The sequence below is a fragment of the Zophobas morio genome, unplaced genomic scaffold, assembly GCF_036711695.1.
Source record: "Zophobas morio isolate AGI-343-1 ecotype UQ-CSIRO unplaced genomic scaffold, CSIRO_AGI_Zmor_V1 ptg000004l, whole genome shotgun sequence".
Lineage (NCBI taxonomy): Eukaryota > Metazoa > Arthropoda > Insecta > Coleoptera > Tenebrionidae > Zophobas > Zophobas morio.
Window position 1 is genome coordinate 325,844 of NW_026972109.1, and position 16,327 is coordinate 342,170.

At 30.6% G+C, this 16,327-nt stretch overlaps 2 protein-coding genes across 5 annotated transcripts; both read right to left on the reverse strand.

Annotated features, from left to right (window-relative positions):
• Nucleotides 1-442: 442 nt before the first annotated feature.
• Nucleotides 443-9,507, reverse strand: LOC135136555 (REPTOR-binding partner). Of its 4 annotated transcripts, XM_064065907.1 has the most exons (4): nt 9,341-9,504; nt 914-1,001; nt 738-859; nt 443-647 (listed from the first exon to the last, which is right to left on the reverse strand). In XM_064065907.1, exons 1-4 carry the CDS (start codon nt 9,383-9,385, stop codon nt 552-554), a joined length of 351 nt encoding a protein of 116 aa, XP_063921977.1. In that variant the 5' UTR covers nt 9,386-9,504; the 3' UTR covers nt 443-551. The 4 variants fall into 4 exon arrangements, with proteins under 4 accessions (XP_063921977.1, XP_063921967.1, XP_063921985.1 ...); XM_064065897.1 differs by having other exon boundaries at nt 738-1,001; nt 9,341-9,507; XM_064065915.1 differs by lacking the exon at nt 9,341-9,504 and adding an exon at nt 1,757-1,961 and having other exon boundaries at nt 738-1,001.
• A 185-nt stretch (nt 9,508-9,692) lies between these two features.
• LOC135136534 (DNA oxidative demethylase ALKBH2-like) lies at nt 9,693-16,311 on the reverse strand. The gene is made up of 4 exons (XM_064065875.1): nt 16,203-16,311; nt 10,159-10,537; nt 9,947-10,110; nt 9,693-9,896 (listed from the first exon to the last, which is right to left on the reverse strand). Exons 2-4 carry the CDS (start codon nt 10,533-10,535, stop codon nt 9,760-9,762), a joined length of 678 nt encoding a protein of 225 aa, XP_063921945.1. The 5' UTR covers nt 10,536-10,537; nt 16,203-16,311; the 3' UTR covers nt 9,693-9,759.
• Nucleotides 16,312-16,327: the final 16 nt, after the last annotated feature.

Below are 16,327 nucleotides of genomic sequence, written 5' to 3' on the forward strand. Positions count from 1 at the left end.
CCCCACCCATCCGTCTCGATTTCAATTGTGATGAATTTTTCATTCATTGTCAGACCAAGGGGCGGAGCATAATTGCAAAATCTTGTTTTTGAGTATCGAGTTCAAAGAATACAATGTATATTAAGAAAAAAAAAAACAAGGCGAAAATTAAGCCCCACCTATATCCATCCCAAGCTCAATTGTGATTAATTTTCCATTTGTTGTCAAACCCAAGGGCGGAGCCTAATTGCAAAATCGATAAGTTCCTTAAAAAATTTACCATTTTAAACATGTTTTATCTTTATATAGAAAAAAACAAATCTTGTCGATTTAAACGTCCAAAAAATTATCTTTTAACAATGCGTAAGTAGTGAGAGAATTGTTGTCAGCCCTACTTTAGGCGACTTTCCTTCAAGTTGGCAACGCCGAACAGCAACGTCAGCGTCAAGTTTATAAATCGACCTTAACCCTCAGTAATGAAATATTTTTATTATTATAAGTATTTACAAAATAGGCTATACAAAAAAAATACACGTAGAATATTTTTTCTCAGCTGATTTATCACATGGTAGTCACTTCTCCTTCTTCAGGGCCCCCACATCCTCCAAGATCCTCTGAATATCCTCAGGCACTCTCCCCTCGTCGATTTCTTTGGCCCATACTTGAAACTAAAATTAGAAAAAACAGCAGTTACACCACAGTGATATAACTCTTATCCCTATCTAGCTACTTAAGTCGCAACAGATAAGTCAACCAACCTTTTCCAGCTCTTTTCGAAGCGCGAAAACCGCTTTCTCTCTATCCGCGACGAGTTCCTCCAAGTACTGATATCTCAATTTTTTTCTGGCTCTACATTCTCTAGCACTTTGACGGCTGCGCTCTAGAAAGCCACGCTGTAAAGTACCGTCTGTCAGCTTACGTGCTTTAAGCTCACCTAATTTAGCTTTCATGTCAATCTTATCACCCGATTTTCTACCCGGCTTACGTCCCCGTTTTCCGGATTCCTTACGGTGAGGGCCCTCCTGAAAAAAAAAACAAAATTTTACCAAACTGATTTAAAAATTCCGACGGACAGACACACGGAAATGGGAAGCGACGAATTAACGACGAATCGTTGCCACGCAAACACATAAGTAGCTTAATTAGTGGAAATTGAAGCTTCAGTGTGGTGCTTGCGATACGCACGAAGCTTTGATAACTGCGTTACGTAGCTAAAAAAATTCGCAGAGAAGTCCTAAAGCTTCAATAAATGCGAAACACACACTCGTGCTCTCCTTATCTTTTTTTTTTTTTAATTCAAGAAAACAACAAAAACATTGTTATCACTGGCAACAGGCTAGACCTCCTTTCAGCATATATTGCGTTTAACCCAATGTCAAGGCTAACCGGCTTAAAAACGCAATATTTTTAGCCGGCCGGTCAAAAAATATTCAGATAAATGTGTTAAGAAAACTATATTTTTTTCACAGACTAATTATAAATGACAACAACGAAGTACCGAAAAAAGGACGCCACGTTTCGCCCGACCGATCAAAAAATACCAACGCTTTTAAAATAAAATAAATAAAACACTCCTCGACTCAACCGAAAACCACGAACAAATCAAATTAAAAAATTAATCACCACTTAAAACAATAAACTAGATCGTCGCACTACAAATTCTTCATTCATAACGCGGAAATTCGGGGAAATTTCAATGTACAGGGAAACTGTGTTGACTGGGGTGCGTTTGAATTAGTTTTAAGGATTTCGGGTAGTGACAAAATGATTTGCTTACCGTTCTGCGATGTTCTAAATGCGTAGTAAACCCGGTATTCGTTTTCGTACGCAATGAAAGCAAGGCAAGCAACCCAGAACGACGTGACTGCTACAACGCCGGTTATTGCGCAGTACAACTGTTATTACCGTGAGCTGTGCTAAATAATATTGTTCGACTCCATGTCTACGACTCAGGTCTTGTACGAGTGGCGATTGCGTGGATTTTATGACTGGAGGTTTCGGAACGAGGCGCTAAATAAATAATGTTGGGCAATGAGTTTTGTGATCAATCAGATATTTTCTATTTTTGTTATCGCTGTCGAGATAAAGTTGGGAGAGGTGGTGCGATGGCACGATGTTGTGGAATGAATGTGGCGAGGTTCGCCGGTGACGATTTGGAATTTGGTGGTTCGGGGCGCTAATGGCTTAAATGTGACGATTGATTGCGACGTGGTTTTGGGTGGAATGTCAGCTTGTGAAAATGAACGAGGTGTTATCTCCATTCATGTGGTCGCGTGAACTGGTTTAAACTGGTGGTGCGGAGGGAAAAACGTAGTTATACATAGATCCCGCGATTCAGAATCGATAAAGTAAAATTTGTCAATTTGTGAGATATTTTAAAAATTTGGTTTTGGAATCGAATATTTTGGAAACCAGTTGCCACGTCAATCGATAGACGCATCATTTCTGCTTAAACGTGATTTTTTTCATAATTTTTGGCCACTCAGTTTTCCCGGAATTCCCATAAATACGCCCTTAATAAATAATGCCACGATTGCTCCACAATTTTCAATGATGGCCTTTCAATCTAGAACCGGGACCACGAAATATCATATTTTTGGATTCAATTCGTTGAAATCTATCTCCCAGATTTTTTTGAAAATTTTTAGACAACTTTTCCAAAAACTCCTTTTTTGAACAATTTTTTGACTATTTTCGAAAATTACCTAAATGAATTTTCTGGTAGATCTCCACCTCCGCAAACCATTTTCGACTTCATTTCCTCGAAAATTTGTACAATTTTTTCAGAATTGTCAAAAATGTGCATTTTTGAGATATTTTTTGGAAAGTTAATTTTGAAATTTAATATTTCGGAAACTAGTTGCCGTATCGATGTTGGATTATTTTTCCCGATAACGCATCATTCCTGCTTAAACATGTTTTTTTTTTCATAATTTTTGACCACCCAGTTTTTCCAAAATCATGGTAAATGGGTCCTTGAGAAAAATGCCACGATTGCTCCGGAATTTTCAATCACAGCCCTCAATAAGGATCAACATGTCATATTTTTGGATTCAGTTCCTCGAAATCTGCTTCCCGGAATTTTTGTGGAATTTTTTTAACTTTTACAAAAGCTCGATTTTTCAATTTCAAAAAATGAAAAATCGAAAAATTGAAGAAACGAAATATAAAAAATTAAAATTGAAAAATCGAATTTGCAAATCAATAAATTGAAGAAACGAAAAAATAAAGGATAGAAAAATAAAAAAAAATCGAAAAATTTAAACGTGATAACTAAAGATATTAAAGAAACAAAAAACAGACAGAAAAATTTTAAAAATCAAACTTGAAATATCGAAAAACTGAAAAAGTTAAGATTTGAAACTCGAAAAACTGAATAAACGAAACAAAAACAAATTATTAAAAACTAGAAAAAAGTCGAGAAATTGAACAAAAAACTGAAAAAGGAAAAATTAAAAAATTCGCAAAATGCAAATCGAAAAATTGAAGACAGAATAAAAAATCTAAAAATCTAAAAAGTAAAAAAATTTAACGTGAAAATTCAAGAAATTGAAGAAACCAAAAAATTGAAGGAACGAAGAATTTAAAAAATTGAAAACTGAAAAATCAAGTTGTAAATCGAAAAATTGAAGAAACAAAAAACAGAAAGATGAAAAAATTAAAATTAAATATGTATTGAATAAATGAAAAATTGAAACATCTAAAAATTGAGTAAACAAAACGTTAAAAAAATCCAAAGTTGAAAATAGAAAAAATTTAAATTGAAAACTAGAAAAAAATGCAAATCGAAAAATTCAAAAACAAAAACTGAAAAAAAATTGAAAATTGAAAAATCGAGAAAATGCAAATCTAAAAATTGCAGTAATAAAGAATAAAAGACTGAAAAACCTAAAAACTGAAAAATTTTAATGTGAAAAGTGGAAAAATGGAAGAAACAAAAATGTGAAGAAACGAAAAATTTAGAAAATTCAAAATTGAAAAGCGAGAAACTGCAAACCGAAAAATTGAAGAAACAAAGAATAAAAGATCGAAAAATCGAAAACTTTAAACGTGAAAATTCGATAAAATGAAAAAATAAAAACCAGACAAATCGAAAAACTGAAAATTTTAAAATTGAAAACTCGAAAAAACACAGAAAACGGAAAACCGAAAAATCCAAAAATTAAAAAAAATAATAGACGAAACCTTAAAAAGTTCAAAAGTTGAAAACAGAAAAATTTTTAATTGAAAACTAGAAAAAATGCAAATCTAAAAATTCATAAATAAAAACTGAAAAAACGAAAAATTAAAAAATTTAAAAATCGAGAAAATTGAAATCGAAAAATTGAAGAAATAAAGAATAAAAGATCGAAAAACATAAAAACTGAAAAATTTTTTGAAGAAACAAAAAACAGACAGAAAAATGAAAAAAAATCAAACTTGAAATATCGATAAACTACAAAAGTTAAGATTTGAAACTCGAAAAACTGAATAAACGAAACATTAAAAAATTCAAAAGTTGAAAAACAAAAAAAAAATATTGAAAACTAGAAAAAAGTCGAAAAATTGAACAAAAAACTGAAAGAGGAAAAATTAAAAAATCGACAAAATGCAAATCGAAAATTGAAGACAGAATAAAAAATCTAAAAAGTAAAAAATTTTAACGTGAAAATTCAAGAAACAAAAAAATTGAAGAAACGAACAATAAAAAAATGTAAAATCGAGTTTGCCAATCAATAAATTGAAAAAACGAAAGAATATAAGATAGACAAATGTAAAAATCGAAAAAATTTACTTGGAAACTCCAGAAACTGAAGAATCAAAAAACAGACAGATCGTAAAATTACGAATTCAAACTCGAAAAATCGAAAAATTTAAACTCAAAAACTCGAGAAATTGACGACAAAAAACCGAAAAATTGAATAAACGAAACGTTAAAAAAATTCAAAAGTTGAAAAACACAAAAATTTTAATTGAAAACTAGAAAAAAATGCAAGAAAAAATTAAAAAGTAGAAAAAAAATTAAAGAAACAAAAAAAAATTTTGATAACTGAATTCGAGAAAATGGAAATCGAAAAATTAAAGAAACAAGGAATGAAAAATAGAAAAACCAAAAAACTGAAACATTTTAACGTGAAAACTCGAGATATTGAATAAACGAATCGTTCGGTTTTCCGTTTTCTGTCTTTTTTCGAGTTTTCAAGTTTAAAATTTTCAATTTTTCGATTCGTCTGGTTTTTGTTTCTTCAATTTTTCGAATTTTCACCGTTTGAAGTTTTCGATTTTTCAAACTTTTATTCTTTGTTTCTGCAATTTTTCGATTTGCAGTTTCCCGATATTCAGTTTTGAAATTCCTTAACTTTTCGTTTCTTCAGTTTTTTGTTTCTTCAATTTTTCGAGTTTTTATATTAAAATTTTTCAGTTTTTGGGTTTTTCGATCTCTTATTCTTTATTAATTCAATTTTTAGATTTGCATTTTCTCGATTTTTCAATTTCCAAATTTTTTAATCTTTCGTTTTTTCAGTTTATGTTTTTTGAATTTTTCAATTTGCATTTTTCGATCTTTCATTCTTTTGTTTCTTCAATTTTTCGATTTACAATTTCTTGATTATTCGATTTTCAATTTTTTTAAATTTTCGTTCCTCAGTTTTTTATATCTTTAATTTTTCGCTTTGAATTTTTTCTAGTTTTCAGTTTAAAATTTCTTTATTATTCAGAGTCTGAATTTTTTTTTTAATGTTTCGTTTAATTCTTTTTAATTATTCGTTTTTTCGGTTTTCCGTTTTCTGACTTTTTTCGAGTTTTTCAAGTTTAAAATTTTCAGTTTTTCGATTTGTCTGTTGTTTCTTAAATTTTTCGAATTTTCACGTTTAAAATTTTCGATTTTTCTTTTATTCTTTGTTTCTTCAATTTTTCGCTTTAGTTTCTCGATTTTCAATTTTGAATTTTCTTAATTTTTCGTTTCTTCAGTTTTTTGTTACTTCAATTTTTCGATAAATCCAAAACAAAATACACGAAACGTTAAAACAAATCAAAATTTTGAATTGAAAACTAAAAAAAATGCAAAACGGAAAATTCAAAAACAAAAACTGAAAAAAAGGAAATTAAAAAATTTTAAAATTGAAAAATCGAGAAAATTCAAATCGAATTGAACAAATCGAAAAACCTAAAAACTGAAGAAACGAAAAATTAAAAAGAATTAATAAACGAAACAAAAAAAAATCAAATTCTGAAAAATAGAGAAATTTTAAACTGACAACTTGAAACTCAAAATGAAAAGTGAAAAATCCGAAAAATTGAAGAAACAAAAGACTAAAATATCGAAAAATCGAAAATTTTAAACCTGAAACTGGAGAAATTGAAAGATGGAAAAATTAAAATTAAATATTGAATAAACGAAAAATTGAAACATCAAAAGACTGAATAAACGAAATGTTAAAAAAATTCAAAAGTTGAAAATAGAATAATTTTAAATTAAAAACTAGAAAAAATGTAAATCGAAAAATTCAAAACCAAAAGCTGTAAAAACGAAAGACTAAAAAATTTGAAAATTGAAAAATCCAAAAATTGAAGGAATAAAAAATAAAAGACCGAAAACCTAAAAACTGAAAAAAATTATTGTGAAAACTCGAAAAATTGAAGAAACAAAAAACAGCCAAAACGAGAAATTGAAAAATTTTAACTTGAAAACTCGAAAAAAGACAAAACGGAAAAACCGAAAAATCGATAAATTAAAAAGAATTAATAAACAAAACATTAAAGAAATCCAAACTCTGAAAAATACAGAAATTCTAAATTGAAAACTATAAAAAATGCAAATCGAAAAATTAAAGAAACAAAAAACTGAAAAAAACAAATTAAAAAATTTGAAAATTGAAAAATCGAAAAATTAAGGAAACAAAGAAGGAACGATAAAAAATAGAAAAATTTTACGTGAAACTCGATAAACTGCAGAAACAAAAAACAGCCAAAACGAGAAGTTAAAAAATTTTAACTTGAAAACTCGAAAAAAGAAAACGGAAAAACTGAAAAATCGATAAATTAAAAAGAATTAATAAACAATCCATTAAAGAAATCCAAACTCTGAAAAATACAGAAATTCTAAATTGAAAACTATAAAAAATGCAAATCGAAAAATAAAAGAAACCAAAAACTGAAAAAAGAAATTAAAAATTTGAAAATTGAAAAATCGAAAAATTGAAGAAACAAAGAACGAACGATAAAAAATCGAAAAATTTTACGTGAAACTCGATAAACTGCAGAAACAAAAAACAGCCAAAACGAGAAGTTAAAAAATTTTAACTTGAAAACTCGAAAAAAGAAAACGGAAAAACTGAAAAATCGATAAATTAAAAAGAATTAATAAACAATCCATTAAAGAAATCCAAACTCTGAAAAATACAGAAATTCTAAATTGAAAACTATAAAAAATTCAAATCGAAAAAAAAACTGAAAAAAACAAATTAAAAAATTTGAAAATTTAAAAATCGAAAAATTAAGGAAACAAAGAACGAACGATAAAAAATCGAAAAAATTTATGTGAAACTCGATAAATTGAAGAAACAAGAAACAGCCAAAACGAGAAGTTGAAAAATTTTAACTTGAAAACTCGAAACAAGACAAAAAACGGAAAAACCGAAAAATCAACAAATTAAATAGAATTAATAAACAAAGCATTAAAGAAATCCAAACTCTGAAAAATACAGAAATTCTAAACTGAAAACTATAAAAAATGCAAATCGAAAAATTAAAGAAACAAAAAACTGAAAAAAATCAAAAATTTGAAAATTGAAAAATCGAAAAATTGAAGAAACAAAGAACGAACGATAAAAAATCGAAAAATGTTACGTGAAAACTCGATAAACTGAAGAAACAAAAAACAGCCAAAACGAAAAGTTGAAAAATTTTAACTTGAAAACTCGAAAAAAGACAAAACGGAAAAACGAAAAATCGATAATTAAAAAGAATTGATAAACAAAACATTAAAGAAATCCAAACTCTAAAAAATACAGAAATTCTGAATTAAAAACTATAAAAAATGCAAATCGAAAAATTAAAGAAACAAAAAACTGAATAAACTAAAAATTAAAAAAATTGAAAAATCTAAAAGATCAAAAAATCGAAAATTTTAAACGTGGAACTCGAGAAATTGAAGAAACAAAAAACAGAAAGATGGAAAAAAACGCTAAAAAAATTAAAAAATTGAAAATAGAAAAATTTTAAACTGAAAACCAGAAAAAATTCAAATCGAAAAAACTGAAGAAACGAATAATTTAATAAATTGAAAATTGAAAAATCGAGAAATTGCAAATCGAAAAATTGAATAAACAAAAAAAACAAAAGATCGATAAATCCAAAAATAAAAAAAATTAAACGTGAAACCTTGAGAAATTGAGGAAACAAAACACAGAAAGATCGAAATATTGGAAAAACAAAAAACGGAAAAATCTAAAAATGGAATAAACGAAAAATTAAAAAAATCTAAAAGTAGAAAATTCACACAATTTGAAATCGAAAACTAGAAAAAATGGAAATCGAAAAATTGAAGAATGAAAAAACGGAAGATCGGAAAACTGAAAAACGTAAAAATTAAATAAACGAAAAATAAAAAGTTCTTATAAATTTCGGATCACTTGTCTACCATTTTCAGAATTTTTTACATATTAAAAAAAAGTACCACGATTCCTGCAGCATTTTCAAAGATTGGCCTCAATCTCGAGACCTTGAACATGTCACACTTTTGAATCGAACTCATCGAAATTTATCCCCCAGAATTTTTTGTGAATGTTTAGACTTTTCGAAAAGCTCATTTTTAATTTTTTCAATAGAAATTTTCGACCTTGGGCACAAAATGCACTCTTTCTAATCAAAATAAAACAAAACGTGGCAAATTTTACGTTCCATTAATTCCAAATTAAATAATGTTGCTAGATGAAGACACCATTTTTTGTCCATCGCTATTACATAACACACAAAAAGAACAAACCGAAAAGCCTGAAGGTGAAGTCTTCTACGAAAGACTGACCCAGATTTACCCCGACACGATTTTCTTCAAAACCACGCTCTACAATCTCTAATCAATTCCTCGCCCTTGATATTCCAGTTTTAACCGCGCTTTTTCAAGCCCCGCGACCCATCCTCCTAGTGCGCATGCGCCCTCATAACCCAATTGTGCCTCTCAAATATTTAGGATATAAATTAAATCTTTTGTTCAACGATATCAAAAACCACAATCACAAACCCCAGTCCGTCCACATTTTAAACCATTTACACAACCAACACCGCGTGATGGTAAATCATGACATGCAATTATTCCCAGCATACAAACACAAAAATTACATTGTACAATGTTTTGTCACAAGGATTTCGCAAAGTTTCTCACCATTGTGCTTTGCTCCTCAATAACTGCCATCTCTTGAAAGTCCATCTCTGTATTCTGCTGTCACTGCTCTATTTTTTTACAAATTTTGGTCTTGAACCACCTCACTTTATCACACAAACAGATCAACGTGTCTGTGTGTTTACAAACATATGCAAGGTCATCCAATGTTACGTCAGAAGGAGAATGAAGGCGATCGATATCGCCGTCGGTAAAACAGAACTCTTCTCGATCTTTGGGAAAAATGGATCAGGTGGCAGCATGTTATTTCGGTTTCCGGAAAAAAAATAAGGCCGCAGTTTGTGCAACGTTGCAAACTAGATGGCGCCCCTAACGTTAATTTAAAATTCACCCATAACTTAAAAATTAAATTATTATCAAAAAATAAACTGTATACATTGTTTCGTACAAACTTAATGACTTTAATTGTTAATTTTTCTAAAAGTTAGGTTAATTCTGACACCCGGCGCATTCTTCCTAGGGGGCAGAGAATGATACCAAAAACTGTTAGTGGGTGGGTTCATTAGAAGAAGGCTTCCGTGCTGCAATTCCACTTCAACTGTAAAATTAAAACATATATCTGTGTATTTAGTAAAAAATTTGCCATACCTTTGGCGATATCCCGCTTAGCCGGACCTTTCTTTCTAGTATCTTGGTGCTTAAGCACAAACACCCTTTGTTGTCCTAGTGATAAAGAAGCTATAGGTGTGTTCTTGTCAAGTTCTGCTTCGTTATCTTTGTGTTCTCCAATGTGGTCTTTACCGTCCCTGTACCTGTAATCGATTTTTTAAATTGTCAAAAATTGTGGCTTAATCACTTACTTATTAATTAAGACAAAATTGTAAGTGAACCCAGTGACCTCTTTTATTAAATTTCTAACTAACTCGAGAGGTTCAGTCCACGGTTTGGCCGGAATAGTTACACCCGAAAATCGATAAACTGTGCCCTCATCTCCATATGCAGCTTGTTGTCTGGGTATTTGGTGCCACTTTCCAAAAACTTTTACCTTAGAGAATTCACCATCCAAGTACTCTATTGAGTCTTCTAACTGCTTCAGTAACTCAGTGGCCAACTCCTGTGGCAGAAGCCTAATATAGTCTAGATCTAGATTATCAGAAACTATTTTCTTTCTTTCTATGGAGGATGTTTTTAGTCGTTCAATGGAAGCTCCAAAATCAATTTTTCTTCGTTTTAACATGTCTAAGAAAAGAAAACTAGAATAAATAATCTGGGATTTATCGACTTTGGGTATATAAATCTTCGGAAGTTAAAGACTTTCTCCGTCTTACATAACAAAGCCAGGAGAAAGTACTAAGAATACCTGTGCTCGTGCATCTACATAAATTAGGTTTATACCATGACGTCACATTTGATTGGTCGCAGTCACATATTAAAATTTACAAACAATGAAGTTCCCGTTGTCCATTTTAGACATGTTTTAAGTTTCTAGTTGTCGAAATAAGTCTACACATGTTAAGAAAAAAAAAGTATAATGTAGACCCGCCCACCCACCCTATCTCTATTGTAATGATTTTTTTTATTCGTCGTGAGCCAAGAGGGCGGAGCTTAACTGCAAAATCCTTATTTCTCTACTACGAGAAATAAAAAGTATGAGTATCGTGTTGTTCATAGAATACTATGTATATTAAGAAAAAAATAAAACCAAAGATTAGGCCCCACCCATACCAGCCCCGATCTCAATTCTGAATTGTGATGAATTTTTCATTCGTTGTCAGATCGAGGGGCGGAGCTTAAGTGCAAGATCCACATTTGTCTACAAGAATTTACCATTTTAAACATGTTTTAAGTTTCTTGTTCTGAAAAGACGACTACGTATATTAAGACAAAAGGCAAAATATAAGCCCCACCCACCCGCCCTATCTCAATTGTGATGATTTTTTTTATTCATCGTAAGCCAAAAGGGCGGAGCTTAACTGCAAAATCCTTATTACTTCTCTACAAGAAATTATCATGTAAAACATGTTTTTAAGTATGATGTTATTCAAAGAATACTATGTATATTAAAAAAAATAATAATAAAGCTAAAGATTAAGCCCCATCCATACCTGCCCTGATCTAAATATATAGTAATGAAGTTTTCATTCCTTGACAGACCTAGGGGCGGAGCCTAATTGCAAAATCCATATTTCCCTACAAAATGTGGAAATTAAAAATCTAGAAAGCCAAATCATCAACATTTAGAAAAATTGGAAAATTGAAAACTCGAGAAATCGAGAGAGAAAAATTGAGAAATCGGGACCGAAAGTCGAAAACTGAAAAATTTAAATGTCAAAAAATGGAGAAATCCGAAAATAGAAACAAACTCGGGAAATCGAGAAATCAAGATATCGAAAGATCGAAAATTTGAGAAACCGGGAAATCCAAAAAAAATTGAAAAATCGAAAAATTGGGACAGCGGAACATCGAAAAGTTAAAAAATCGGGAAATCGAGAAATCGAAAACTTGAAAAATTGAAAAATCGGGAAATCAAAAACTCGAAAAGCCAAAAAATTGAAAAATCTGAAAACTGAAACATTGAAAAGTTGAACAATAGAGAAATCGAAAATAAAAAATCTTGAGTACTTACCTAAAAAATGAAAAATTGAGACACCGGGAAATCTAAAAATAAAAAAACATGAAAAACCGATAACTTCGGACATCGAAAAATTGAGCAATCGGAAAATCGAAAAATTGAAAAATCGTGAAATCAAGACAGATCGAAACGTAATACCGAAAAATCGGGAAATTGAAATTCGAGGAAAGAGAAATCGAAAGAAAAACGGAACAGTCGAGATATTGAGAATCGAAAAATTGAGAAATCGGGGAGTAGAAAAATCGAAAGAAAATCGAGAAATTCGAAAATCTAAATCTACAGACCGAAAAGTCGAAAAATTTAGAAACCGGGAAATCGAGAGATCGAAAAACTGAGAAATCGGGAAACCTTAAAGATGAAAAATTGAAAAATCGGAAAACCGAAATGTCGAAAACTCAAGAAATCGAAAAATGGAGCACCATTTTTGAAAACAAAAGTCGAAAAATTGAGAAAATGGAAAAGTCGAAAAATTGAAAAATTGAAAAATGTGGAAATCGAAGTTAAATAATCGGCATTTCGAAAAATTGGAAAGTTCGGGAAATCAAGAGAGAAAAATTGAGAAATCGGGACCGAAAGTCGAAAAACTGAAAAATCTAAATGTCAAAAAATTGGGAAATCCCAAAATAGAAACAGAATTCGGGAAATCGAGAAATCAAGACATCGCAAAATCGAAAATTTGAGAAATCGGGAAATCGAATAGTTGAAAAATCGGGAAATTAAAAAATCGTAATGTCGAAAAATAAAAAATCTTGAGTATCTAAAAACTGAAAAATCGAGAAAACGGGAAATCCAAAAAAAATGAAAAATCGAAAAACTGAGACAGCGAAAAATCGAATAGTCGAAAAATCCTGAAATTAAAAAACTGAAAAATCGAGAAACCGGGAAATCCAAAAAAAAAAAAAAAATAAAAAATCGAAAAATTGGGACAGCGGAAAATCGAATAGTCGAAAAATCGTGAAATTAAAAAATCGTAATGTTGAAAAATAAAAAATCTTGAGTATCTAAAAACTGAAAAATCGAGAAACCGGGAAATCCAAAAAAAACTGAAAAATCTGAAAATACAGGGGAAAATCGAAAAGTTGAAAAATCGGGAAATCGAAAAGTCGAAAACTTGAAAAATTGAAATATCGGGAAATCAAAAAATCGAAAAGCCGAAAAATTGAAAAATCGGAAAACTCAAACATTGAAAAGTTGAACAATAGAGAAATCGCAAATAAAAAATCTTGAGTACTTATCTAAAAAATGAAAAATTGAGAAACTGGGAAATCTGAAAATAAAAAAAAAAATTAAAAACCCAAATCTTCGGACATCGAAAAATCGAGCGATCGGAAAATCGAAAAATTGAAAAATCGTGAAATCAAGACAGATCGAAACGTAATACCGAAAAATCGGGAAATTGAAATTCCAGGAAAGAGGAATCGAAAGAACGACGGAAAAGTCGACATATTGAGAACCGAAAAATTGAGGGAAATCGGGGAGTAGAAAGAAAATCGAGAAATTCAAAAATCTAAATCTACAGACTGAAAAGTCAAAAAATTTAGAAACCGGAAAATCGAGGGATCGAATACATGAAAAAATGGAGCATCGAAAAATCGAAAAATCACAAAATGGAGCAACATTTTTGAAAACAAAAGTCGAAAAATTGCGAAAATGGAAAAGTCGAAAATTTTGGAAAATGCAACAAATATATAAAAACCGAGAAATGGAAACATCAAGAGATGGAAAAATTGAGAAACCGGAAATTCGAAAAATGTGGAAATCGAAAATCTAGGAAGTTCAATAATTGGCATTTCGAAAAATTGGAAATTAAAAATTGGGGAAATCAAGAGAGAAAAGTCCAAAAATCAAGAAATCGGGACACCGGAAAGTCGAAAAATTGAAAAATGCAGAAATCGAAATGTCCAAAAATTGAGAAATCCGGAAATAGAGACATACATATATAAATGGAGCAATCAAGAGATCGAAAAATCGGGAACTCGAAAAGTCGAAAAATCGGGAAATTAAAAATCGTAATGTCGAAAAATAAAAATGTTGAGTATCGAAAACTTGAAAAATTGAAAAATCGGGAAATCAAAAAATCGAAAATCCGAAAAATTGAAAAATCGAACAATAGAGAAATCGAAAATCTAAAAAGCCAAATCATCGACATTTAGAAAAATTGGAAAACTGCAAATTCGAGAAATCGAGAGAAAAAAGTCGACAAATCGAAAAATTGAGAAAACGGGAAACCGAAAAGCCGAAAAATTGAAAATTCTAAATGTCAAAACATTGGGAAATGTGGAAACAGAAACTAGAAACCGGGAAATCGAGAAATCAAGAGATCGAAAAATCGAAAAATAGGCAAATTGAATAGTTAAAAAATCGGGAAGCAAAAAATCGTAATGTCGAAAATAAAAAATCGTGAGCACTTATCTAAAAAATGAAAAACCGAAAACTTCGGACATCGTAAAATCGAGCAATCGGAAAATCGGAAAATTGAAAAATCGTGAAATCAAGAGAGATCGAAAGAGAAATCGAAAGACTGAAAAATCGAGATATTGAGAACCGAAAAATTGAGAAATCGGGGAGTAGAAAAATCGAAAGAAAATCGAGAAATTCAAAAATCTAAATCTACAGACCGAAAAGTCGAAAAATCTAGAAACCGGTAAATCGAGATATCGAAAAACTGAGAAATCGGGAAACCTTAAAGTCAAAAAATTGAAAAATCGAAAAACCGAAATGTCGAAAAATCGAAAAATGGAGCAACATTTTTGAAAACAAAAGTCGAAAAATTGCGAAAATGGAAAAGTCGAAAATTTTGGGAAATGGAACAAATATATAAAAATCGATAAATGGAAACATCAAGAGATCGAAAAATCGAGAAACCGGAAATTCGAAAAATTAAAAAATCGAAAAATGTGGAAATTGAAAATCTAGAAAGTTAAATAATCGGCATTTCGAGAAATTGGAAATTGAAAATTCGGGAAATCAAGAGAGAAAAGTCTAAAAATCTAGAAATCGGGGCACCGGAAAGTCAAAAAATTGAAAAATCCAGAAATCGATACATACATACATAAATCGAGAAATCAAGAGATCGGAAAATCGGGAAATCGAAAAGTCGAAAAATTGGGAAATTGACAAATTGTAATGCCGAAAAGTAAAAAAAACTTGAATATCTAAAACTGAAAAATCGAAAAACCGGAAAATCAAAAATAAAAATTTACTATCTTTAACGTGTTTTAAGTTTTTAAAAATTAAAAAATCATCACAATTGAGATGGGGTGGGTGGGCGGGGTTCATATTTTCCTTGTTTTTTCTTAATACACATGGTATTCTTTGAATACCACGATACTCAAAAACATGTTTTTAATTTTTTGTAAAGAAATAAGTATTTTGTAGTTAAACTCCGCCCCCTCGGTTCACGGCGAAGAAAAAAAATCGTCACAATTGAAAAGGGGTGGGTGGGTGGGGTTTATATTTAGCCTTATTTTCTTAATATACGTAATATTTTTTTAACAAGACGTTACTCAGAAACATGTTTTTAATTTTTTGTAAAGAAATAAGTATTTTGCAGTTCAACTCCGCCCCTTGGTTCACGGCGAATTAAAAAAAATCATCACTATGGAGACAGGGCGGGTGGGCGGGCCTACATTTTTCCTTTTTGTTTTAGTATAAGTAGACTTTTTTTCACAACATGAAACTTAAAACATCTTCGCCCCATAATTGCCAAATCCATATTTCCTTGCAAAAATGTACCATTTTAACCATGTTTTAAGTTTCCTGTTGTGAAAAAATGGCCATGTACACTAAAAAAAGGGCAAAATCTAGGCCCCGCCCACCCACCCTATCCCAATTCTGATGATTTTTTTTATTCGTCGTAAGCCGAGGGGCGGAGCTTAATTGTAAAATCCTTGTTTTTCTACGAGAAATTACCATGTGAAATATGTTTTTAAGTAATCGTGTTATACAAACAAAACTAAATGTATTAATTAAAAAATAAGACCATCCGTCTCGATCTCAATCGTGATGAACTGTTAATTCGTCAGCGGCAAGTTTATAAATCGACCTTAATTGTTATAATTGGAAATAATACGAATGAGAGAAATTTGATTGAATCCCCGCCCTGGGTGTTTAGCCACGCCCCTGGACAAGTACTGGTTTCAATTTTCCGGTGGCAATTTTATGATACAAACACTATGTACGATATTTCTTGATCTTTAAAGCACAACAGTCGTGACTTTCTAATATCCTACGTGTTATTCAATAGTTTATTAAATAAATTACGTTTCCTACCTGTGCTTTGTGCTTTTTGTTACATAAATGTCAGTCTGTAAGCCAGCACGAGGATGAACAAATTTAGCCCTTGACACACAACACTGACTTGAATTTATTTTATAGGTTATGTGTTGACGAAGGTG